Source organism: Ischnura elegans, chromosome 9, assembly GCF_921293095.1.
Source record: "Ischnura elegans chromosome 9, ioIscEleg1.1, whole genome shotgun sequence".
NCBI classification, from domain to species: domain Eukaryota; kingdom Metazoa; phylum Arthropoda; class Insecta; order Odonata; family Coenagrionidae; genus Ischnura; species Ischnura elegans.
Window position 1 is genome coordinate 100,052,752 of NC_060254.1, and position 24,890 is coordinate 100,077,641.

The 24,890-nt window shown below is 37.6% G+C and overlaps 1 protein-coding gene across 1 annotated transcript in view; it reads left to right on the forward strand.

Annotated features, from left to right (window-relative positions):
• The window catches only part of LOC124165295 (lachesin-like), a 1,070,179-nt gene that overhangs the window by 368,170 nt on the left and 677,119 nt on the right, over window positions 1–24,890 (forward strand). The window contains exon 4 of the mRNA XM_046542639.1: window positions 827–1,016. Within this exon, the coding sequence (XP_046398595.1) occupies window positions 836–1,016 (181 nt within the window). The 5' untranslated portion in view covers window positions 827–835. The remainder of the gene's footprint in view (window positions 1–826; window positions 1,017–24,890) is intronic.

Sequence of the window (24,890 nt, forward strand, 5' to 3'; positions counted from 1 at the left end):
GCCGTCCCTACTAGATTTAATACATTTTCCATATGCGTATGTAATGTATTCTACGAAGAAAAATGCATTCTGTCGGACGAAGTTACATCAACATTACGTTTTCATTTCAACTAATGGAAATACGACTCACTGAAAAATATCATTCTTCCTTCAATAAGGGGAATGGAAGTAGAATTTCGGGGCAGGAAGCCGATTCCTTTTCATGGACCACCTCAAACACTGAGAAACTATTTTTACGACTGACCTGTCTTTTTCGTATTTTATGAAGCTCGGACACCTCGGTCTGTCTCCAAGCGATTTAGGCTAGCACAGTTTCCTCATTTAGAGTGACAACTTTATTGATGAATGTAAAGTAGATTGATTGATTAATAATTCTGAGGAAAATTTAAAATAATAAAAAATAAATAATTCTCAATTTGAATATTTGTAAATTAAAATATTTTCCTTATCAACCTCTTCATTTCTCTGTCCATTAAAAATACCGAGTGTAGGTTGTCAGTTTTGATGACCAAAAAGTCATTCTTTGTCAACGTTTCGGCATTAAACGAATTCCATCTACATCAGGACTACATAGAAAGAATCAAATCAGTGTACAGCACTTATATCTCATATCTTATTCAACAAAAATGATTTTTTATTGCATCAATTTTGTTAAATAAGCTATGAGATGTAGGTTTTGCACCCTTATATGAATCTTCCTATGCATCCCCGAAGATGAAATTCAATCAATCATCGATATTTTTAATTGATACATTTGTGAATTTTATCAAGTTATGTTAAAATGTGTAGTTTTTTTTACCTATAAATCATTTTCCTTCCGCTTCAGTAGTGAGTGATGGTCACCATGGCTGGGATCGGTCACTCCGTCTCCCACGGTCCGTTCTTCAAGGGATCCCATCATCAGCCGGCGAAACAGCATTCGAGGATCTTGTGTCGTCGGTTGGGGCCTTCACGAGGAGCCACCATCGTCATCACAGCCACACTCCTGGCCCTGCTGATGCCGCCGAATAATTTGGGTGAGTCCCAGAGCATAATTGCAGTCTGTTCGAAAGCTTATCAGCGTCAGATTTTTCCAGTTCAGTTTCCTATAACATCGTGACCTTGGTTATTACATATAATTTCTCAAGAGAAACTGGATGGTAATTATATAATTTTAATATTCAGTAATTTCTATTCTAATTGTCGACTGTCATCGCACGTAAGGCATGAATTGGGCGGTAGTTGATGGTAGAAGCCACTGAGTTACTCGTAAGGGTTGTAATGGGATACGTTATTGCAAGTTAAGTTGCTGCGATCGAAGCCCCGACCAGATCCTTGGAATGGTATCGCGTTAGTATAAATTAACCTCCATATTTATCCTCATGTTTTCAGGAGTGATTTCTTCAAAAAGGTATGGTATCTTGGTATCCTTCGCTGTGAAATGTTATATTCTTTTAGAGGCTGATAGCGACCTAGTTTTCACCTACCGAAATCTATTCTGTTTTCACTCTGTCGATATCAGCTAGTCTTTCTTGAAATTCTTCATAAATCTGTTTCATCTCCATAAAATACGTGGTAGAGTATTTAGAAGTACTTTATTGCTCACAGCGTACTTACAACTGGTTGAATTGGCTACTGGTTGGAGGGGAAAAATGTTAGGATTATTTTATATCTCCGCAATGTATAGTACTAAATAATCGCCAGCAGTTCAGGCATTATCGTTAGATTTTTTGATAATCATTCGTATCAGTGATTTAGCCAATGGTGTTATCTGCGATAAAATATTGTAGTGGGATGTGAGTAACCACGTGAGGCTTAACTGTCTCCACTTATGTTAATGTCTACCACTGCTGAGCCTATACTCATTGCCGGAGTAAATTTTTACGTGCTGATGTCAGTGTGTGACATTCGTGCATCGCTCGAATAATTACTAAAATTGGTCTACCCGCTGAGCGTAATGACTGCGCGTGTTGTTAGAGAAGCATGTAAATCGTGCTTAGCATCTCTCGGGAGGTCTTCCCCGTGATTTTTTTCTCCTTCCTCACGCTCCTTTAGAGTAAATAGGGTAGTCGTACGGTGGTCTAGTCCCGGTACGTAATGCTCCTCTGTTATTATTGTCAAGGGTGAGAACTCGGATTGCAGTTTTGCATTACCCACATCTCTTCTATGTACCCTAACCGTATCTGCAGAGGAAATGATGATAATAAGTCGGGCGAATCTCGCCGGGAACTTATGTTATTCCTTTTTCCTAAGATGGGAAGCCACATCCGGACGCTATGATACTTTTATATATTTTCACCATCCCCTGCCAGAGACTAGCAAGAAATGCGGAACTAGTCGGAAATGCAGCCGAATACACAGCGCAGTCGAAGATAGTGAGAGAAGAAGTGGATGTATCTCTGGATGCGGTTTTATTATCGTTATTAATTTTTATTTACTTCCTAACCCTCCACAATCGCATTTTTTCCACACCCTGCTGTATTTCGAATGGCGACAAAAAAAAACTTGAGTATTTTTTTTAGCATTATTATTTGTGTTTGTACCCCCTGACATTCGTAACAGTTCTTCTCTCTGCCCGGCCAAGCCACTTCCCTCCCAACCCCCTTTCCACCCCACCCCGCCGAGTTTGAGCTCGGGGGATAAGGAGTGGTGGCAAGGCAGCGTCGGAAGCCGCTGTGAAAGAGGAAGTGGAGGACTGAGGTGGAGATATACATTTCCATGCGCGCGCGGGAGGAGGCCATTGGATTTTATGCACCTTATCTGTTTCCTCGCCGCCTTCTCCTTTTCATTCCTATTTTTAAATCTCGAACGGAGAGATGGTGGAAGCATCCGGACTTGTTCGATGCTGGCGACGCAGCCATGTTCCCTCGTGTGTTTGTATATTTTTTATTTTCAGTCCTAAAATAATTTGCTTTTTCCTCCGCCGTGTGTGCATCTTCATGCATGGTGTGGGACTCATGAGGACCAAAAAGTGGGGCACCATATTTTTCTTAGTCGTCGTAGCTGTATTCCCACATCCCCCGTTTCATTTACCTTCGTCTTTGCATTCGTCTTCAGACTGTGCGAGAAAAATACCTAATGCGTAATGCTAATAAGCGAGGAAACATTTTATCTCTCCGTCTCATATTCCTTCTTAGCAACGCGTCCTTAATTGTTTACCTAAGGTTTACCTTTCTGAGGTGTATCCGTGGGTGCAGATTTATAATGCGTACAAATTGTTACCGATACCATTTCTATCTTTTTGAAATGCATGGTTCATGCATGCAAATTAGAGCTTTTTTAAACCGGTTTTTTAAAGTCTTGGTTTACCAATTTTTGGTCTATTATGATTCAAATTACTTTTTTGTCTTCACTCGTTATTTCAATCAATGCCTCTTGCTCATAAGCACAATATAATTAATTATTTGTGTCGCATTATTACTTCATACCAGTACATCCATATTTTTTTTCAAGGAAGAGTTGTGCTGCATGTGTCAACACTGTTTCCTATAATTTATTTCCAGCTCGTTCCTTTGTAAGTAGTAAATGATATGATCGCACTTAATATTTTTCTGCATCTTTTTAGCTTCATGCCCTCCCATCTTAGCTTTCCGTATCATCTATAAACTCGCTTTTAGGGATCTTGGGGAAGGCTTCAACGTGCTCACCATATCATTGAGCGAATTATATTTTCCTTTGATGTTTCTCTTTCATGTCAGATTCTTACCTTGTTTCTATGAATTGGGCAAATGTTTAAGTACCGTTAGGTTGATTAAATTTGTTTTCCATGCTCTCAATTGCAAAAATTTGTCTTTATATTACCAACATTTTGTTTCAATTGCTATTTGTACATAATCCTCCGCTTTTTAATGTATCAGCTTAAATAGGTCTTGGATTGTTACCTCCGAATTATAACTCGTAAATACGTTACCTCCCTCTTAATTTGGTTTTCTCATCATCCACCAATTCTCACATTGAATTAAGGGTATCTCCAAATTTATAATAGTGAGGGGAGAATGAGTTTTCTATGCAGGTTAGTAGCGTTTTACTTTTACTTGGGAATAGTGGTTAGTAGATCATGGGCTTGGTGCTCCCATTCATATGTTTCTTAACAGTTGTGTGTGTTGTTCTAGAATACAAATACATCATCAGTATTGATCGTAAGTTCTTACATGAAGCGTGATACCTTATTCCTATTTACAGCCATATTTCCCCATTACCATCTATACTTTGGCTATCATAATACAATATGCGGACCAAGTCAATTTTACCATTGAGTTTATTTTAAGAATGTTAGCAAAAAACTAGGCAAAATTACTAAGTAGATACTAGCGAAAATTGTCAAGATGACCATGGCTTTACGCGTCATATGACTTAGGTAATGCTCATCAGATAAAACCCACTGAGGGATAAAATTATAGTACATCTAAGAATCTTTTCTTCTGTTGGGATACATATCCACGCCGTTTGATGAGAATTTCGCATACTGGCCATAATTTTAACTCAATGGCTTGTAGCTGAATTGAATAGGTATCCCCATATCGTTTTAAGTTCCGTCTGAACATTTCGTCAGTCTTTTTTTCTGCAACTTTCACTCTCTGCCTACAAAAATTAGGTGTTATATTTTTTTTCTCTACCGACTGCACGAAATGTGCTATGCGTTACTTTTATGCACAAAATATTATTGATGCAAAATATTGCACCTACCAACGGTTCATTTAGGTATTAAAATTTCCTTCCCAAAATCGACAAATTTCATGCACTCTGCATGGCGATGCATGTATTTTTGATCAATAGGTACATATTATACCACCAGAGAATATAATATGTCATGTTTTATTTTGAAAAAGATGAACAAAACTAATACACGACGTGAAATTACATTGATTGTGACAAATACTTCAGCGTTTATTCATCCACCTTACTTATACTGAGTATATGGAAAATTAAATCTCGTTATATAATAAAAACATTTTATTGCACCAGAATTGATAATGAAGTCTGCTCATGAGCAAGAAGATGTCATAATTTCGAATTCTATTTACCTGCTATAGCCACAGCTTTGTGGTGCTTTTTATTGTCGTAGTTATGTGAAAGTAACATTATGAAACATTGTTTACATATGTTGAAATGACGCATTTATCCAGAATAGTTCGGACCAGGAGGAAATTCTGGGGCCTCAGATAAAATAGATCTCCAAGACCCGAAAACCTCGGTAATAAAGTAATGAGCAGAACAAATATCTCGATAGCGGTGTCTCCGTAAACCGTCGCACAAAGGTATCGCTTAAAATGAAGTTATTTGCCATTTATTTATTTTCTACTTCCCCGTGAACAGCTCAGAACGGCCTTTACAACGGGTGTTTTAACATTAACAATAGAACATCACAAAAATATTTGTCCTGTATAGGGACCACTTACCCAAGCGGGATTCGAATCCGCGACCTACGGATTGGCAGGCGACGACTTTACCAAAAGCCTTTGAATTCCTGTAAAAAGGCGAAACATTTCACATTTGACGCTGGTTAACGGTTACTATTAACAAAAATCTGCAGTATTTAGCCTTTAGAATTTAAAATTACTAAGCAAGTTCTTTTACGAATAAAAGGCCTAAAAATTCTGGTGCCAAAAGCTGGCGGGAGTTTTACGTCTCATAGTAACCGAAGAAAGATTGAATTTTCCTCCCCTTCTAACCTGGAAAATCTCAGAAACGAATTAATAAGGAGAAGAGATTTTTTTCCCGGCGTCTTCCATCGTGTCGTCACCCGTTTCCTCCAGAGGTACGACACGGTGAATGCGGTCCTGTGTCTCCGCGTCCGCAAGGGTTATAAAACTGGACAGTTCGCTCCACGTGCTGTTTTCTTTTCTCACCTTCTCCTCGCGGTCTCAGAAGCTCTTGAGGTTATAAACTGTCGACGAGCCTTCTGCTCGCTCATTTTATCATAATACCGATTTTTATTGCATTTTTTTCCACACGGTGGCGCAATCGGGGAAGTCTCAGCGAGATGGAAAATTATGGAAAATTTTTGTGGGTCCCGAGGGATTTCTAACCTGCCGGATGCGGTGCTCCAGTTTTGATATTCATGGTTTTTTTGATCCCCTGTAGTAGTGGTACCTACATGTGAACATATATGTGGCACGTGAACGTATGTAGTGCATATACAGAGGTTCTTGTATTTATATACTACATGCTTACTACATAGATTGAAGCATGTAGGTTTTACTCGTGGGTATGTAGACTGAGGAATATGTTTTACGGGTTGACCGCTCCTGGATCGGCCATTCTTGTTTTTGTTTTTATTTTAACGCTCGAGTATTCGCGGAATGCACCCTTCAGCACGGTCTATGCACACTGCTTATCTAAATTTTTACGCTCGCGATATCCACCATCCAACAATTTTTTATGCCAACGCTTCTATTCCCTTTGTTGCTTAGCACATTGTCGGAGATGTGAGGGAGGAAGAATAGAATAAATGATTAAAAAAGATGAAAATAAAAAAAACAGAAACAAACTGGCATGTCTGTGTGTCTGCCTATGAATTAGTGAGTTTTCTGTCCAGCTGTTTTATCTCGCTCCCGGCATGGAAATTCCCCATTCATATCCTCGTTAATTTTTAATTCGCGACACAACCTTGTTCATATGTTAGGTACGTTTCTCATGCATGCATGGCTGCTACCGAGTCGTGCAGTGTTTACTCTCTGGGCAATTCAGTCGGGTAAACTAGGCGGAAAGTATTTTTATGGGCATTATTTGGACGCTTTCGAAGATGTTATTTGCCTTTTATGGTCCAAGATGCCATATAAGTTCATATTTCATTCGTTTTTCCTGCGTGGATGTACAAATTTCACTTGAAAATCCAGCTGTACTCGGAGATAAGTACAAACAAACGTCTGCTCGCTGAATTTTATTATTATAGCATGATCTTTTCGTTGCGGTAAAATCCGTCTGGTGTTGATAACGATCTTTGCATGCGCAACTTAAGTACATGACCTTTTTATCTGCAGCCGTACGTTACCACGTGTGGAAACTTATTTAAATGTGAGATAAGAACAGATTCTTACCCAGCGATGGCTTATTTATTTGACATTACTGTCGTGGAAAATGGTATTTGAGTTAAAGTGAAATAATTATATAACATTAAGAGTTTTTTGAATGAAACAAAAATATGAGTTATCTAAAGGGCAGCAATTCTTACATCAGTTTTTGATAATTTATGGAATGGAAAGAAATTTGTCGTAAGGAAATACCAAACAGGTGAAGAAAATACGTCGTTCAATAAAGTGACGGGAGAATGAAAATGATAGATATAAGGTTTTAAGGAATTAGCATTGATAGAATCAGCCACTAATTAATGATGTACCTAAAACTGGCGTCATTGTCTAGCTAGGGCATCAGAGTTTGGATATCTTTAACCAATTCTGATGTCATAGGAATGAATGAGGAGACATTACTGATAGTAGAACACGTACAGGTAGCTGCTTTCGTATAAAAAATGAAACTCATTGGAAAAATTTACAGCTGATCTTAAAAACGTAGAGTGTCAATGTAAGATTATATCAATATCAAAACAAAGTGATCAGGACTCCTAGGTAGGTCCTCTGAAGGATACAACACACCGGGGCCGGGCACCAAGTCCGAGACATATACGCCCGCGCTCCCGTGGAGGGGTTTGGATGGGAAGGAACGAGGAAAGAGCGATCGTCGCCTCTGGGAAAGGGATAGGGTTGGAAGGGAAGGGACGAGGGAAAAACACCTTAACGCTATAGAAGGGGAGATGGCCCACTAAATAGCAAAACCCGGCATCAGCCATTAATGTACCAACGATTTTGGTGGATTTTACTATTCAAAAGAAAAATCCATCGATCAAATCGTTGGATATCAATATCTAAGCAATAAAAGTAATATATTTTCTCGTGTTGAAAGTGGGGAACTGGTCGTTTAAGGATTGCTCTTTTACCGAAAACAAATAGGACGAAGGTCGTTGAAGGAGGTGGAAACTAAAAAATTTGGAATTAACATTTCTTACTAGGGAAATCCTCGAAGTGCCGCTGAATGATTAAATATTTTATTGGATATCATTTGCACTATAAAGTTATTTTTTTAATGGCTTTTTTTATTTTTTGGCACCTTACATATTTTCACATAATAAGCCGTGAAAGTATAACATAAAGTTCCGAAACATCGGTAAATGTTTTTTTTTTTACAAATTACCTAATCCTCATGAGTTCATTTTCAAATATGAACAAGAGTTGAAGAACAAAAGAAATACATCAAAAACATAGAATTACGAGGATGGTTTGAAAAGATCTAGGAATGGAATATAAAAAAAGCATTTACATCACTGAAACTTTTTTTATTTTTTTAATGCATTCCCCGTGAACATTAACACATTTGGCCCACCGATGTTCCAATACCTTGATCTCATCTAAAAAATGAGATTCCTCGAGGCCTGCAAAATAGTTGTCAACTCCGGCTATCAGCTCTTCGTTGAAAGTAAATATTCGTCCGCCAAGAAAACATTGCAGTTTCGGGAAGAGATGAAAGTCTGACCCTTGTTTTCTCTGCTGCTTGTTAGTGATAGGTTATAGAGGAAATTTCTGGTGAATTCATTCCTAAATTCAGTGGTTAAATTTTCCTCCTTTAAATAAATCAAACTCTTAGTGGAATGGTAATTTCATTTGGGCTATTCTACTAATTATTCTGTCATTCCTCTTCTATTTTTGGTGTAAATACTTCCCAAATAATGTTTTCTCATATGGAACGGCATAACAGCAAAATATTCGAGCATTCCGTCATAGCTGCGTCTTATTCTTAATTCAGCCATGGAAGTGAGTTTCAGGGGCTTGTAATAATGTTGTCAATCATTTTAATTGCATGTTCATGTTACCAACACGCCAATGTCTTACTTGTAAAAATTTATTAGGAGTAGTAATAATGATTAAATCGTATGCCAGTTGACTCACTTCACCGTGGTTCTCAATCTCTGAATCCATCCTGACCTGCCCCAGCTACGTATTTCGTGATCCTCCGCAGCCGATTTTTCCCTTCATAATCATCCCCTCTTTATTTCTGCAACCCATCACAGTGATAACACACTGTCTCCTCAGGATTTCGATTCTCAACAATACCCTTCCTGCTCGTATCATTCAGTACACCTCTTTGCTCCTCGCTTCATCTGTCCATTTGATTAATGGATTCTTCTTCAGTATCAGCGGGGTGCATTTGGCACCGCTCGGAAATATTCCGATTGGTTTTCATTCTCAGCGAATGATTGCAATATGATCAGAATTTTTGGTGCTAAATAATTTGTTATTACATTATGTCGGAGTGGAAATGGTAATAATTTTCCCATCGACGACTCGCTGCAAGGGCTCATATCATCATCGGAATGAAAATTTACAGACATAACCCAACTGATTCCTATTATTCTGTAACTCTCTAATCTAATTCTAACATCAGATCAGCATGAGGACGATTATTCTTCAGTTTTTTCCATGACGCCTGTTCTCTTCTCACTCCTTCACCTCTCTCCCGAAATCCTAATTTCTCTGACGGTTTAAAAAGGAATCCAACCTATTAGTCATGTGCTTCTTACGCGTCGTTTTTTCTCCATTTATATGCTATAACTTCTTCACATCACGCATCGTATTTTTAATTTTCACTCGTTCACATCGAAAGAAATTAGTTGATATTTACTCAGGTTAAGGAGGGTTGGTCTGGTCAATGGAGTAGTTTCCTTCACCAAAGAAAACGAAAGGCATTGATTGCGATTCGTTACCCATTATTAGTGTATTCATAATATACAAATTATTTCGTTTTAGAAATACCAGTTTCGACGAATGGCAATGGTCAATTACAACCGCATTTAAAAAAAGGCCAGATTGGCGCCCATGTGATGCCACTCCACGTGACGTCACAGGGACCTACTATAAATTGCCTTAACTCGGAAAGTTTCCTTTGTTTGATAGGGTATTAATAATCCTTATTTAAGTCAAGCGCTACCTGCTAGCAGGGTAATCTGCTACCTGCTAGCAGCCTGCGTCGTATCAGCGCTCAAAGCCTCGCCTCAAGGTCACCTCACAGGGCGGCAGGGGGAACCAGAAATACGTAAAACGGACTTTTCCCATCATTCCTACTTAGCCGTCGCGTTTTCGCGCGCTTGAAAATTTTCACTTTTCGTTTCATCGCGAAAAAAAGACATCGTCATTAAAAAATCTAAGAGCGTGAAATGCGTACTCCAAGAGTAATAATCTTTCAATTTAGGCAATAAACATAAAGAGGAAACCACCCTATTGTAATATTTTTACCTTCTCCAACGTCTCACTATTTTATACAAACATCACCAGGGCTATAAGTTACGCATCATCAAGTAACTCAGTCTAATGCTTCAAATTTGTAATTATAGATGTACTAAAATATGAAAAAATAATTAACTTCTCATCTTAATAGTATTGATACAGAATATAATGATACACAATGGCTGAGGTATATATGTGGCAATGCTTAACAAACCACAGCCAAAAATGGGAAACAAAGAGCAAATTTGATCAATTTGGATCAATAAAAATAATAATTAAAGATGCTTGAATTGTGTGTATTATGTAAAACTAAACTTTAACTGAGATTTGAGAAAAAATGTGCATGTATGAATAAGTATCTCGATGGTAATATTGCTTATTAGCGGTTAATATTTAAGGAACAATATATATCGAAGGCTACAGTAAATTTCACATAGGGCATCCAGAAAGCTCAGCAGAGTGTTCAAGGTGGAAGAGGATTCGGCGGCCCCTTCCTATGTTTCTCTGTTATATCACGCTATTATGCATTTATGTAATAGAGTATGGAGATTTCTCAAAAATTTGAGAAAAAACGTGTATACATAAGAATCTGGCTAATAATGTTGTATATAAGTAGTTAATATTTAAGGAAAAATTTATAGAGAGAGCTCATGTGGCCAGGGATAATTGAACAAAGTTACGGATAACTTGTGACACGAAAGAGACATAGATGCTGTTTGGGATACCGTCCGGCACAAAAAAGAAAGCCATCGATCGGGAATAATCGAAAAATTTTACTCAGGGCATACAGAAAGTCATGCAGCGTGTTCAAGGCGGAAGCAGGTTCAGCCGTCTCCTGCCTGTTTTTCTCTGTTGCTGTACTAGGTATGAAGCGTCAGGGGAACTGGGGACAGCCATATCATGGCGCGCATCCGTCGGCGTTGAAGGACGCGGAATACCCCTGTTTACGTCTCTCTCCAGCCATGCCCCTCCTCGCTCTAAAAATATCTCTCTCGGCAGTAGAGCATCCGTACCCTCTTCTTCGTATTTCTCGCTTAATTCCCCATCTGCACGTTGCATTCGCAGGTAGCTTACTGTCCCGCCAATCTCTGCGCTACTATCCCTCGCGTCTACGCGTTCGTAGGGGGCGCGGTTCCCGCTGCTCGCCTGTTTCTTTGCTTTCTCTCCTCGCCGCTCGGCGGGGAGGAGACGCCGGTGGTCGGGTGGGCAAAACTGGCGCTGCGTGAGTAGTGTCGGCCCCGAGGCGTCTGCTGCCGTCTCCCTGTGTCGTTCTCTTTTCGTGTTTCCTACGGCATCACGTCAAGGCACTCTCCGTCATTTCCCGGAGGAGTCTTAGATTCCACCATCCACCTCTCTTTCTGCCCTTCCTTTCCTACTCCGAAGTCCCCTTCTCTCCATATGGGTAGCATACATACGCTCTCTCTTTTCCTATAGGTGTTTTTTTTTCACGTGGCGCACAAAGGAGTTGCGAGATTTTTTTGCGCTAGTAACTGCAATGACGCTATCGTGAGCTATTTTTGGATTTTATGTGCGTGAAAATGGGGTAATGTGCGTTGTTATTAATGGTAATTTTCCCTCGTGGGTGTGCTTGGCTTATTTTTGCCTCAGGCTTTCTCTTAAATTGGCAAACTACCTGTGCTCATTACTTGAAATTTTGAACATTAGAAGATGTAGCGATATAATAGGTCTATTAATAATATTTTTCTCGCTTCCCATCGATTTCACTACTGTCTTTGTCAAAGTGTAATACGATGGTCGCAAGATAATTTAAGCACTCTGAATATAACCTCGTGATGTAATATCAATATTTGAGATCTTTTTGAGCTTTTGGTGATACAAATATGAATTATTTTGGTAAGGTATTATCAACTCCTACGTTTTGCCCTGCAAGTCACCTCTAGCACATTTGGCAGGGTGTGGCCAATCGTCAGAATGCAGCATGCTAGAGGAACCTCTAATCCATTTGGTCATAAAAAATGATACGAAAAATACGTTCACTTTCATGGAAAGAAAAATGTTGCCAACTATTATCAACCACGTAGTAAATCCATCCAAAGTAAGAACAATGGAAAAACCAAATTTGCAGTGAGTCTTCTCGGTGAGGGACGCCACATATCGATGGCTAAGTTCTATCGACACGAGTCTCAAATTCGGCCGGTTTGAGACAGGCATCCCAAACAAAGTGTAGTAACATTAAAAATTAAAATACAAGCAAAAAGCAACTATTTGTTAGAAAATAAATGCTTCTTTTTCAGTTTTATGAACTTTTGGTTTAAAATTCAGTGTAAAAATAAATTAATCGTTTTTTTTTTTGCTCTCCTGAAAAGTTTCAATTTTTGAGACAGGTGTTGTAAGAACTTACAATTAGCCGTCGATATAGTGATGCAATCTCGGATAATAAGTGAGAAGAATGAAAATTTTAATCCCTCTGTTTTTCAGTCTCTTACCTTTATTTTCTTTTGATGATCCAGGAAACTGTAGTGCAACTGTAGACGAAGGTTTTTTTTTTAAACTCTTCTCCGAATTTACTACGCAAAAAATTATGCGTTACCATTTTGATGGGTAATGTAATATAATTAATTTTTATATGGGATAACAAGGATAGGATAACCCTAAATCGTAGTATATAAATTGTATCTAACATAAAGCAAACAAAAAGTCGTTATATTGGAGACGGGTATTTCAAATACTACTCAGATTCACCCTGAGCACTGTTGTGATTTCTCTAAACACTTTTCTAATTGCAAGATGAATGGCTAAAATTTTCTTTATTGATTTTTTTTGTACCCACAATTATGCGTAGTATAGTCCTTCACATTTATGTGACGTATTTCCCTTTGTTAGGACTTGATCCTTAAAATAATCATTTCAACCCATACTTTCAAGCATACTGAAAAATAGCACTCGACGGATGATATCCTGCGATACTAAAAGTGAAAATTATGTTACCAGATATCATTCTAAGTTACTTAAATTTTGATCTTAGAAGATGTAGATAGGGGAGTAAGGAGTTCACACTGCCGTATTGCATTCTTCATATTTTGCGTCCTTGAGTCATTTTTTATTCATTTGCCCGCCTTCCAGTGCTACCAATACCATTTTAGTATTTTCATTCAGCTTATGTTGAACCCTATTGTTCTCCTACAAATGAATCGTAAGGAGTATTTTCTATGCCTCTTCAGACTCCATACGGCAAAGAAATTCGAGCTCGCAGCGTACCTCAGCTTACTTACACGTTCCCGTGTTTTCATAACGAAATTATGAGTTTAAAGCTTCTTGTTTCGCGTGGAAACGTCCGGGGTGTTCTATTTTTATATCTTCATTGTACTCTCCGTATTGTATCATCCTGTTAGTACGCAATTTCTTTCGTAGTTTTTCCTTTTCCTTTTGTCGTTCTTTCATCCGTTTGCATACCTATCATCCTTGTCTCATTCGGCAATACCCGCGTGACTTCTCGACAATACACTCCTGTTTCGAATAAACCATTTTTGTCCTCTCCATTACAATTTCCTCTTTGCGCACTCTGATGCTTGTTTTAAATTTTATGTTTAATGTTGTCTTTCCACGTATGAAATATAGATAATATATCTCACCAGTCATTAACTAACCGCTATTTGCTGTTGTTGCGTTTCTGATACTTGTACTTCTTTTGTTCATGACCACTTGTTTATATTTTAACATGAACTTGGTATTTTAATAAACATATTAACTGTCGTTTCGAAAATTAATTATTATCAAGGGTTCTTATTAGAAAAAAATTATATACTATAGACACAGTTAATGCAAAAAAGGGTCAAGTATTAAAAATAAATTTTACAGCGAAAAAATATTTAAAAACAATTTTTTAATGCATTAAAAAATTTAAAAAAACCAAAAAATACAATTTATACGACATTCCTGTTATATAGATGTTGAGTTTGTTTGTTAGTGGCCATGGCAAAATATTGTATTTAAATATATATTTTTTTAAATTTCAATCATTTTAATTGTTTGAGGCGTAACTATGTGAAAGCGATTCATAATTAAATTAAGAAAGAAGAACTTTGTACTTTCACATTAATATTTAATCACGACCATGGTTTCAACGTTAGACGTCATCATCAGGTGAACTCTACAGAGGTCCTAGCCTGGTATAAAAGGATGTGATGGACCTCTGTAGAGTTCACCTGATGATGACGTCTAACGTTGAAACCATGGTCGTGATTAAATATTAATGTGAAAGTACAAAGTTCTTCTTTCTTAATTCAATCATTTTGGTTAATTTTATAACTTTGCTTTTAAATCGAACCATCTACGGTAGGTATTTTATTATAAATTTTATATATTTGATACGCAATCCATTTATTTAAAATCTTTTTGATACATTAAATTTTGCCCCGAATATTTTTTTGGCTACGAGCAATAAAAATTTAATAATACTACAGCCATTACTTAGAAATCTGCAATTGAACTTCGAGGTATTATTTTGGGATGGTAGACCTAGGGATGTGGAATAGCGGCATAACATATGTAAATAAAGTGGTTGAGAGGTGTTTTCATTGTGCCATCCATAAAGAGTCCGCTATCTTGTATCTGTAGATTTTTTAGTGAGTAAAAGTCGCACGGAGTTAAATATCGATACATATATTTAATATACCTACCAATATCCTGCCACAGATTACTGTGTTACCTTGAGTTTCATTGGTTAAACCACTGGAATCGAAATTGTGATGGAATTTAATTTTAAAAATTGCTGCAAAATAATTCGGGTAGGGATGTAAGAATTTAAATCGGAAGGAAGAAAAATCTGTTTTCGGTTTTTTAATCGCGATTCAGTTAAGTGATGTTTCCTCAGAAAATATTTTATTTTGGTATTAATAATCTCTGTTTATTGATTTTCGAATCACTGCGATAAATTGAACCAAAAAAATAATAGTTTTGAACCAGGGATTTATGTGAGATATTAGATGCGTATGGATGTTTCCGCATTCTTTTCCTGTCATATTCATTTCGCAAGTAAACCAATGACACAGTTCTTGTAATAAAACCTAACCAGAGATACTCTCCTGCTTATTTTGTTTTGGCTGGTGGGTTTCAAACCCAGATCTATGGCTTAAACGGCCGCATTAGTCCTGCTTAACCGTTCTTATATAGTCCTTTTTCTATGGCGATTTCTCGTTTAAAGCATGCGACAGCATCGAGAAATTTTCTCGACGTCTTGAGTAGATCACTTTCAGCAACTGATCTCATCTCAAATTTAAAATATTTTCTCTTTACTTTTCTCATTAGTATGGTAATGAAACATGAGATTAAGTCAAACTATGAAAAAGTTCTACTCTAAATAACCTCACAGTTTCGAGATGCAAAAATTAGCTTTTCAAAGCAATTTTTTGCGAAAAAATTACAAAATACAACCGATGGAGAGACATTTATGTGCTTCTTAGGTTATTTTTCTTTCATCGTAAAAGACAATGCCGTCTATTTTATTTATTCACTCACAGAGAGAGTTAAACCGGAAGGTGGCTAAGGAAGAGGGGGGTAAAGCTCACCCCGGAATAAGCCATAGACGTCTCATTTTCTCAAATTCAGTGTTCCTTTCCCAGAGTAGCCTTGCTTTTTTCAGGAATTGATGAAGGTGCTTGAAGACTTTACCCGGGATTTGAACCCAATACCCTTCAGTTAGAAGTCAAGCATTCATTATACTACCTCCCATTTTACATGCTTGCTAAAAAGTGCATTCATTTTTTAGGCACAATAATCATGTCTACTAGAATCTTTTCTTCCCATCCTTCGAGTATCTTTTCCTGTTTCCTATCCGCCTTTTTCCTTGCAATCCTTCCCTTCCTTCTTCGTCCTTTCCTGCGCACTTTCTTTTCTCGTTCTTCTTGCGACCACTTCCGCCTTATTCCTTCCACTCAATTCCTACAGTCTTCTCCTTTTGTTCTCATCTCCTCCTTGCAACAAAACCGCTCCTTATCCGAACCTCACCCTCATCTGCTTTCCCTCCCTTATTTTCCGTCTCTTCCGATCTCGTCTCAATTGCTCCAGTCTCTGTGTATCTCCTTTTTTCCCCCCCTCTCTCCAAACCAGGGGATGCTATTCTTTTCCCCCCCGACCCCACGCGAATCGACGACAAAAGAGGAAAAGGATGGAAGAAAAAAAGAGGAGCTCGGAGGGATTCCAATGAAATTCAGATTTCTCGATACCCATATGCACCCGCGGAAAACTTTTAAAGGTTCCTGAGCTTTATTTCTTGGTATAACTCCGTTCGAGTCAACCAACGTCCTTCCAGTCCTCAAGACCCACCCTCCAACCCACCTCCCACCGCTATCTCAACTCCTTCTCTATTCCGCGAGCCAAATAAATAAGTAACAAATATCTTCCGATGATGACTCATAAATAAGGCGATTGAAATTTATTCGATTGGGATCCGATTCGGGCGTAGCAGGGAGTTATACCCTTTGCATATGCTTATCCACAAATAAATAATAATGCGGTGGAGATAAAGGGCCGGATAGGATTTTTTTGTCCCTTCGATCCAGTTGTAAAAAAGGGAGTTTTCTAGGGAATTAAAGTTTTCCGTCGTTGTGATGAATTGGAAAGGGTTTCATTTATCGTAACTGGCACAAAGAAGTATGAGCGGGCAAAACCCTCACGAGCGAGTCATGAATAAAAATATGTGGAAAACTAAAAATTAACTCTGTCGTTGGAATAATTGGAGGCTTTTCAAAAGTTGTTGAATATCTGTATTGAATCATTCGTAGAAAATTAAATGTTAAGGTAATGCTATTAGAGTTGATAAATCACCAATATTTATGGATTGTATGGTAGTATACTATTTATCGAAGGAATTATAATAATATTGAAAAAATAAATAGAAAACAAACTCAGAAGAATTGCGATACCCCTACAAGTTAAATATGTACTTGCTAATATTACAGGCTTATTTTTTGGAAAAAACTAAATTCACTTTGTTCTATTCGGTATTTAGATAAAATAAATTTCAAAGACTTCTAAAATTCGTCATTATATTACTTCTATTTTTCTAAATAATAGGGGAAATAGGCGTGAGGAAATACTGCAGTTAAAGACGTGTAGGCCATTCATCGAGTTGCAAGTTTTGTCTGGAATGGGAGAGCTGAAAAATTTGATGAAACAGTTATATCAAAGCGACCAAATATTTATTTCCATATTTCTTAACATCATAAAATTTTACTCTAACCTTATTGAGGTTTTGTACATCCTTCATTGGTCGGATTCAATTCGTAATGTTGGTTATCTATAAATAAGGTATAATTTTCACCATTTGTTTTTTTAAATATATTATTATAATTCTAATCGGTATATTTAATATTCGCATTTGCATGTATAATCAGGCCTATTGTATGAATAATTTAAGTGCTAGAAGGTGTCCAGATTTTTATATTTAATTGTTGATTGAGTGAAGTGATATAAAAATACAGTGAAGGCATTCGACAAGTAGATGTGGGGAAGAAAGGAGGCAATGAATCGGGCCAAGGGAAAGGAGAGCAACGAAGTGTCAGACATGGTGGGTGAGGAAATCTAAAGTGGGAATGTAAAAATAAAGGAAGGAGGTGAGGAAAGGTAAGGGATAATGTTGGATGCGGGTGACTTTACTTTTTCCCGAAAGACTGCAGAGTTGGGGATGGCTGGTAAATCTGGCGCTCTCACAGTGGGAAGCAATATTTATGTGCTATCCTAGCGTCGACGCATTTGTCTCTCGAGTGGCGGACGTCGTGTTTATCGACTCTTCGGAGAGTAGGGACGGATCGCTTTGAGTTATTCGTATTATTTCTGAGGTGGGTCGGTACGAGAAAAAACATTCGAGGAAAGGAGAGAGGGATACAAATGGATATATAAGCCTAAGATGGAGACAGATCCATCAAATCGTCAACAGCGTGCTTAAGACTGTTACCGGCGTTTTTTTTTTATTCTTATGCACAGTTGACTTCTCTAATTTCTCTTGTTGAAATGCCAAATGTTTTTTTACAGTGAAAGAGAAAATTTTTCATGGATGTATTTCAATTCGTCTTATTGGTGCGGCACAAAAATTGAGTTCATAATTATTGCAAATTCTGCATTTCATTCCAGAACTCATATTTAATTGATTTCAGGACTTATTTCTCTGTGTGTCTACAAAATAGAAAATGGTGGAAGATAGTTCTGTAAATGGTAAATAATTATTTTTAGTAATTTAACTAGTTTAAGGAAATCCTTTTAGGATGATTGCATTATATGAAAAGCAGGTTATACACAGACAGCTTCTGCAATTAAAAAGCCATGAGCGTTAAATTATGGAATTAGGCAAAACACGAAATTAAAGTATTTTGAGTTGGTTGGAGGAGCGTAATCAATGTTTCGGTATGAATATGCGCAATAACTTGACTTCTACAGGAAAACATAAGTGAATAAATCGAGAGGGATGATGAATGGAATATTCCGAGGCAATAAATATGCCAGTAAAATCCATTGTGTATTGTACATAAGATGTCCTGACGTGAATTTTGGATGGGAATTCCCAAGTTGGAGGAAAAGGAAGAGTTCATATGAAATCCGAATAAGGAACTTGGACTCCCTATTTCTTTACAGTTTCATTTTGCGGAAGTAGACTTTCAATGCACAAATCAGTCGAAGCTTGAGTAAGAAGTTGAATTTTTTTCGCCCAAAAGAGGGGAATTTTTGGCAATGGCTGTTCAGTTGATATGCAGTGTGACCATTATTTATCACTTCGCCAACGATTTATCACATTTCCTACCATAGGATGGTAACTCAGTATGATATTTCTAAAATTAATCGTCAGGCAGTATTCTATACGTTTTCTAGTTAAAAGAATTTGTATTTTGTCGAGTATGATGAATAAATCCGTACAGTCCTGATGTTGAGCATTGTGCGTAGCCTTTCTTTATCCAATCGTGCAATTCCTGATAAGAGAGCATTCTCGTGAGTGTTGAAATAATACCTTCGTTTGCTGTGTCCTTTCTAATCACATCTATAAAGCACCTATTTCGATTTAATCCGATAAATAACTGAAGTGTAGAAGCCTAAGTTGGGTCGCACTGTTAATTTAATAAATCGTCTTGCATTGACAAGAAATTATTGTAAAAAACCACAATCAATCGGAACTTTTGTTGTAATTAATAACGTTTCTCCTTTTCCATTGTCCACTGAGTGACAAATTTTCCATTGGGACAATGTAATTCACCATTAGCCAAACTTGGACCTGTGTCCAACATTTTATGCTCTAATGAGTACCGCGTAAATATGTTGCAACACAAGTAACTTTTCGAATAAGGTCGTGCTGTTCTAACACCGTAAATAACTTCATTGCTTCATAATAAATGTGTAACGATGGGCTCGTTCCCTCGCACCTTATGAAATTTAGTACAGGAATTTGGCGCATATATTAAGATATAAGTTACTACGATTTGAAATAATCTTCGCCATTTTCAGCCAATTGCTCATAAGTTCAAAATATGGAAACGCAAAAGTTGGCCCACTTTTTTCGTGAGTTGGTGACGCCATTAGAGTTCTAGTCCTTCAATTCGTTCAATGAGGTAAGGAATTGCTCAAAAGAAGAAGTTAAGCAACAACGAAAGTCCTCGCGCGTACCAAGGACCAACTGATGAGCTATGGGGCATAATTTCGTGACGTCATCAACTTATATGCGATAGGGGTAAGGTCGGAGATAATTCATCGCGAATAGCTCGTGAATTAGGTTTATTTATCAAAAATAACTACGGATGTCTTTATTTTTCAAATAATTTTTTAAAAATCATCCCTATTCGACTGTAATAATGAATAAAAAAGTCTACTTTGACAAATATCGAGCTAGATTTAACTTCTACAAACTTGCCATTAAAAAAATATTCATTATAAATTTCTAAAACAGGTCATAGCAGAAAATTTAAATAAAAAAATATTTTGTACCGATCCGAACATTAATTATTCCAATCCATTGGGTCATCCAATTTATGTTTCAACCAAGGCAACGATTTAATATTTCTCAGTTATATCAGTGTAGAGCTAGTATGTTAGCGGTTACCATGATCGTTTAATACGGTGGACGAGTCTATTATAATATGCATTGGCTAGCGATAGGCAACGCAAAATTTCTCTCTCGATTATACTTCTCTAGGAGATCACTGAATTTATACTCTAATTATTCCTACTCATTATTAAAAAACTAAATGATATTAGGGAGGCAGATTATATTCTTGTCATGCGCACTATCAAGAATCATAGTTTGCGAAACTTAAAATAACAATATGATAACACTATTGAAGATGTCACTCTAGAGTAAATGTAAACACGAAATTAAAACCAAAGCAAAACAGGTAGTGCTGGGGCAATGAGGAGATATATCAGCCATGACGACAGATTTAAGCGAAATAATTTCCGGAATTCATTGCACGCTTCTCCGCTTACGCTCATATGGCTTAGTTGCCTTGCTGGCGAGAAGATTAATGCACAAAACGCAGGTGAAATAGGGCCGCTTGCTCCAGAATCTCGCTCCCGTTTCATTACAGCGAGCTAATCTACTCCAGTAATGTTAATGTCGTGTGATACGTACGTATGCACCAGAGAATTTAGAAGCCATGGGAACCGATAACATCCCCGATGTGAGATTCGTAATAGCTCAGAATTTTGCAATGCGAAGTTTACCTAATTAGCGCATTGAGCTAGGTAATTGAATGGTGAATGTCATTCAACAAATAGCGTTCACTCGCTATGATATGAGAATGAGGGATTCCCTTGTGCAATATTTACCACTTTTAATTGCATACATAACAAAATGAGCAACTCAAGATGATAGGATCGTTCGCCATTTTTTACGAGTTGCCGACTCTGATAGATATAATGTACCAATGATGAAATTCACAATGAAAAAATGTTTGCTTTAGCCAGGATTCGAACCCGGATCTCCCGATCACCGGTCAGCTCTGCTACCAGATACACTACAAAGCGTAGGTAAGATGGAATGATAAATTTATTCTAAGATTCCAAATATTAAGTCCTGTATTTTTTCGTGGCGAAGAACATCTCTGAGGTATATAAATTAGCACAACTGTGTACGTGACTGCTGACAAAAATACTTGATTATTTCAGTGCATTTACTCTGATATACGAGGAATATTCTTAAAGTTAGGACCATTTGATCACAGGAAAAAATATACTCATACGAAAAACATTTTATTGGTACAAATAGGTAGCTACAAACCTACTTAACTTGTCTACAAAACCGCCGTTCATTTCTAAGCATTTTTCGTACTGCTGCACAGGCTTCTTCAACCCCTCTGCATTGAAGCTCGCCGCATGAAAGTTAAACCAATCAACAACGCCGTTGCGTTCCTCTTCGGTTCAGAAATGTTGTCCACTGAGCCACTGTTTCAAGTGCAAGAAGAGGAAGTAGCCACTGGGTGTAAGGTAAGGACTATACGGTGGGTGGTCAAAGGGTTCCCGACGAAAATATTAAATTTTCTTTTTGATTTTGACAGCAGTCTGAGACTGAGGCTTAGCCCAATTGTTTCAACTGTCTGGAGGCAAGCCTCTATGCAGAGGGGGTTCAGAAGCTGGTTTATGACTGGGTTCAGAAGCTGGGCTTATGGGTTCAGAAGCTGGGCTGGTTCAGAAGAGGATTATGTCGAGAAGTGAAGTAGGTTTGTAGCCAACTCAAAGTGCCAAGAAATGTGTTTCACATGGGTATATTTTTTCCTGTGAGCAAATGGCTCTTACTTTATAGATATGCCTCGTAGTTTGAAAAATGTAGAGACCCGTAATTTTCGTTTTGCGATCCGCAATCCGGTTGAGTTGAGGTGGAATTATCCAGGTACATTTCTTTTCCTTTCGAACTCAAAATATTTTTTTCCAACACATACTCTCTATTTCGACACTTGAATGATTTTTTTATCTATTTAACTTCATACATTTTAATTCAATTCATGAAACTTCTGGTAACTCACATGGAATACTACAATATTTTCCGTTTCTATTCGCAAAATTAGTAATTGAAAAAATACAAAGCTTTAGGAAACCTAAAATCACCCGACCGTTTTCATAATTAGGTTAAAAAAACAAGTTTGTGAGTGTAGCCATGATTCATTTGAAATCACAAAACGGAAGCGAACATTCATGAAGATTGCCGAAGCTTGGGAAAGGAAGGGAGAAGTTTTTCCGTGGGTTTGTAAAATGGAGGGAGCAGACAGGTGGAAAAACGTGAGAGTTGGATATGTGTTCTGCGTTCATCGCCACGTTTCTTGCCGGTGCATTGGAAAAACAGGTTAATATTTGAGTTTGAAATTGTAGGCCTTAAAAACATCTCAGAATAAATATGTCAGTATATAATTCACTTGAGAATTCGAACGGTAATTTTTAATGCGGAGGTTGACGAAAATATGACCGGAACAAAAGAGATTACGAGGAGTGAAAGAGATGGAATTGACCCTGAGGGAATTTGGTTAGTTGGTTTCGCTAGAGGTTCCGACCGGTAGAAAAAGGGATAGCTGTCCACAAGAGAATTTTAGGCGAAATATAAATGGACCTTTCTATTTATTCAATGATACTTACGTATTTCATGGTACAGTTTGGGAAAATTTCTCTAATGGAATTACATTTAAAAAATCATTGGCTCGCAATTTCATTTCAAGCGAATTAATACAACAACATTTTACCATTATACTAACTGACCTTCACAATGACACAAAGTGTTGAAACCATGGTCGATCATTGAGTGGTGAATTAAATAGTGTGGAAATTAGCATTTTTGTTTTTATCATGGATATAGCAAACTTCCACAAAATCAAGCATGAAACGATTTAATACGACTTCCGTGTAAGTTTCAGTGTCTAAGCACCATTCTTCTTGACAGTATCTCTTAAAAATGGTGCTGAGGCTCTAAAACAAGTCAAAGTCAATTACAATATGCGGGAAATTAAAAGTTTGTGATTTTATTCGAATGGCATAGGAAAACTTCAGTGTCGCAGGAAAAACGTGATAGAGTAGTAATTTGTTATTAAGCATAAAATAAAAACTAAAACGCTCCAATTATTTTCAAAAGAACTCATTGCAATAATGGGCGACCACGATGAAAATTGTCGTGCATTCAAGTATTAATTCTTTCTAGGAGAGTTAGTTGTGAGTAAAATGCACCTTCACCGTTGGTCGATCGGCCAATGAAAGAGTTAACTCTCGCTATTTCACCCATAACTTGAGGAAACTTAGAGAAAATTTTTGAAATATATAATAATACCATATTTTCGAAAACAGAAGCATTGATAACAAAGCTGTTTTTGCTAACATGCATCATAATAATAACATCAAATGGAAGAAGTATCCCAAGTGTCACCCTTTAATTAAATGTAATTATGACGAACGTCATTCAGGCAAGTCACTTTCTTTCGTGAGATAGTTGAATAGTCCAACTACTCCATCTAAGGGCTCTTCGTCCGACGAAGAATAATAATTTCCTCTTATTAGTCGATTTGCAGTGTATTCAATGGAGAAAAATTAGGGATTACTAAATTAATGGGATTAATTTACTCCGAGTTGTAGGACTTTATGATGGATTGAATTGGGCTGGCTACGTCGTAGCGGGACTCAAACGAAGCTTGGGAAAAGAAGGGAGAAGTTTTTCCGTGGGTTTGTAAAATGGAGGGAGCAGACAGATGGAAAAACGTGAGAGTGGGATATAAATGGCGGAGGCGGCGCGGAAAACAAAACGCTACCGCCGCCCGAGCACTTCACATTGTTGCGGAAATTTGATGCCGGCAGCGGAGGGACGGGAGGCAGCGGTGGAATCGGTTTGAGTGATGGGCGATGTATTTCGCGGCTGGACCCATCCCGGAGGCGGCCGTTGAGTTACCCACCAAGTGTGGGCGGCAGATGCGAGGGAAGGGATTGGATCCCCCTCCGCAGCCAAATTCTACCCAATTCGCTGGAAATAAGCGCTGCGCAGCCATTGCTTCTCGTGTTCACCCGTCCCAGTGAATTTGTGTTTTTTTTTCTTTTCATTTCAATTCTTTTTGACGTGGAAGTGCAAGAATAATGTCGAGGTCTCAAGTGGAGTGGTCATTGCTTTGCGGCAAGCCCGCTGCAGGAAAAGGCGTAGCCAAACTATGTATATTCCAGGTACCATTAGTAATAGACTCCGTGTTGCTCGGCCTTCAGTTGATCAAAATGTTACTTTTAAAAAGAGATCCCATCGGTAGAAAATCGGAAATTTTATTTTGATGGAAATTCACAAATACGCTTCTTCTTCTACATATCGATGGCAAAGTTCTAACAACACCTATCTCAAATTCGGCCGGTTTGAGACAAGTATCTTAAACAAAGTGCAATAAAATTAAAAAATTAAATGCAAGCAAAAAAACAACTCTTTGTTAGTAAATAAATGCTTCTTTTTCAATTTTATGAACTTTTGGTTTTTTATTTCGGTGTACAAGTAATAAAAAGTATTAGTAAGTTTTTTTCTCTCCTGAAAAGTTGCTAATTTTGAGGTACGCGTTGTTAGAACTTAGCCATCGATATGCTTCGTAGATTGACGGTAAGAAACCTAAGTAAACTTTGACTTTATTTTTTTATATTCTCCGGTTATTATGTTTGAATTTGAGAATTTTGCAAACATGCTCGTGGTAATGC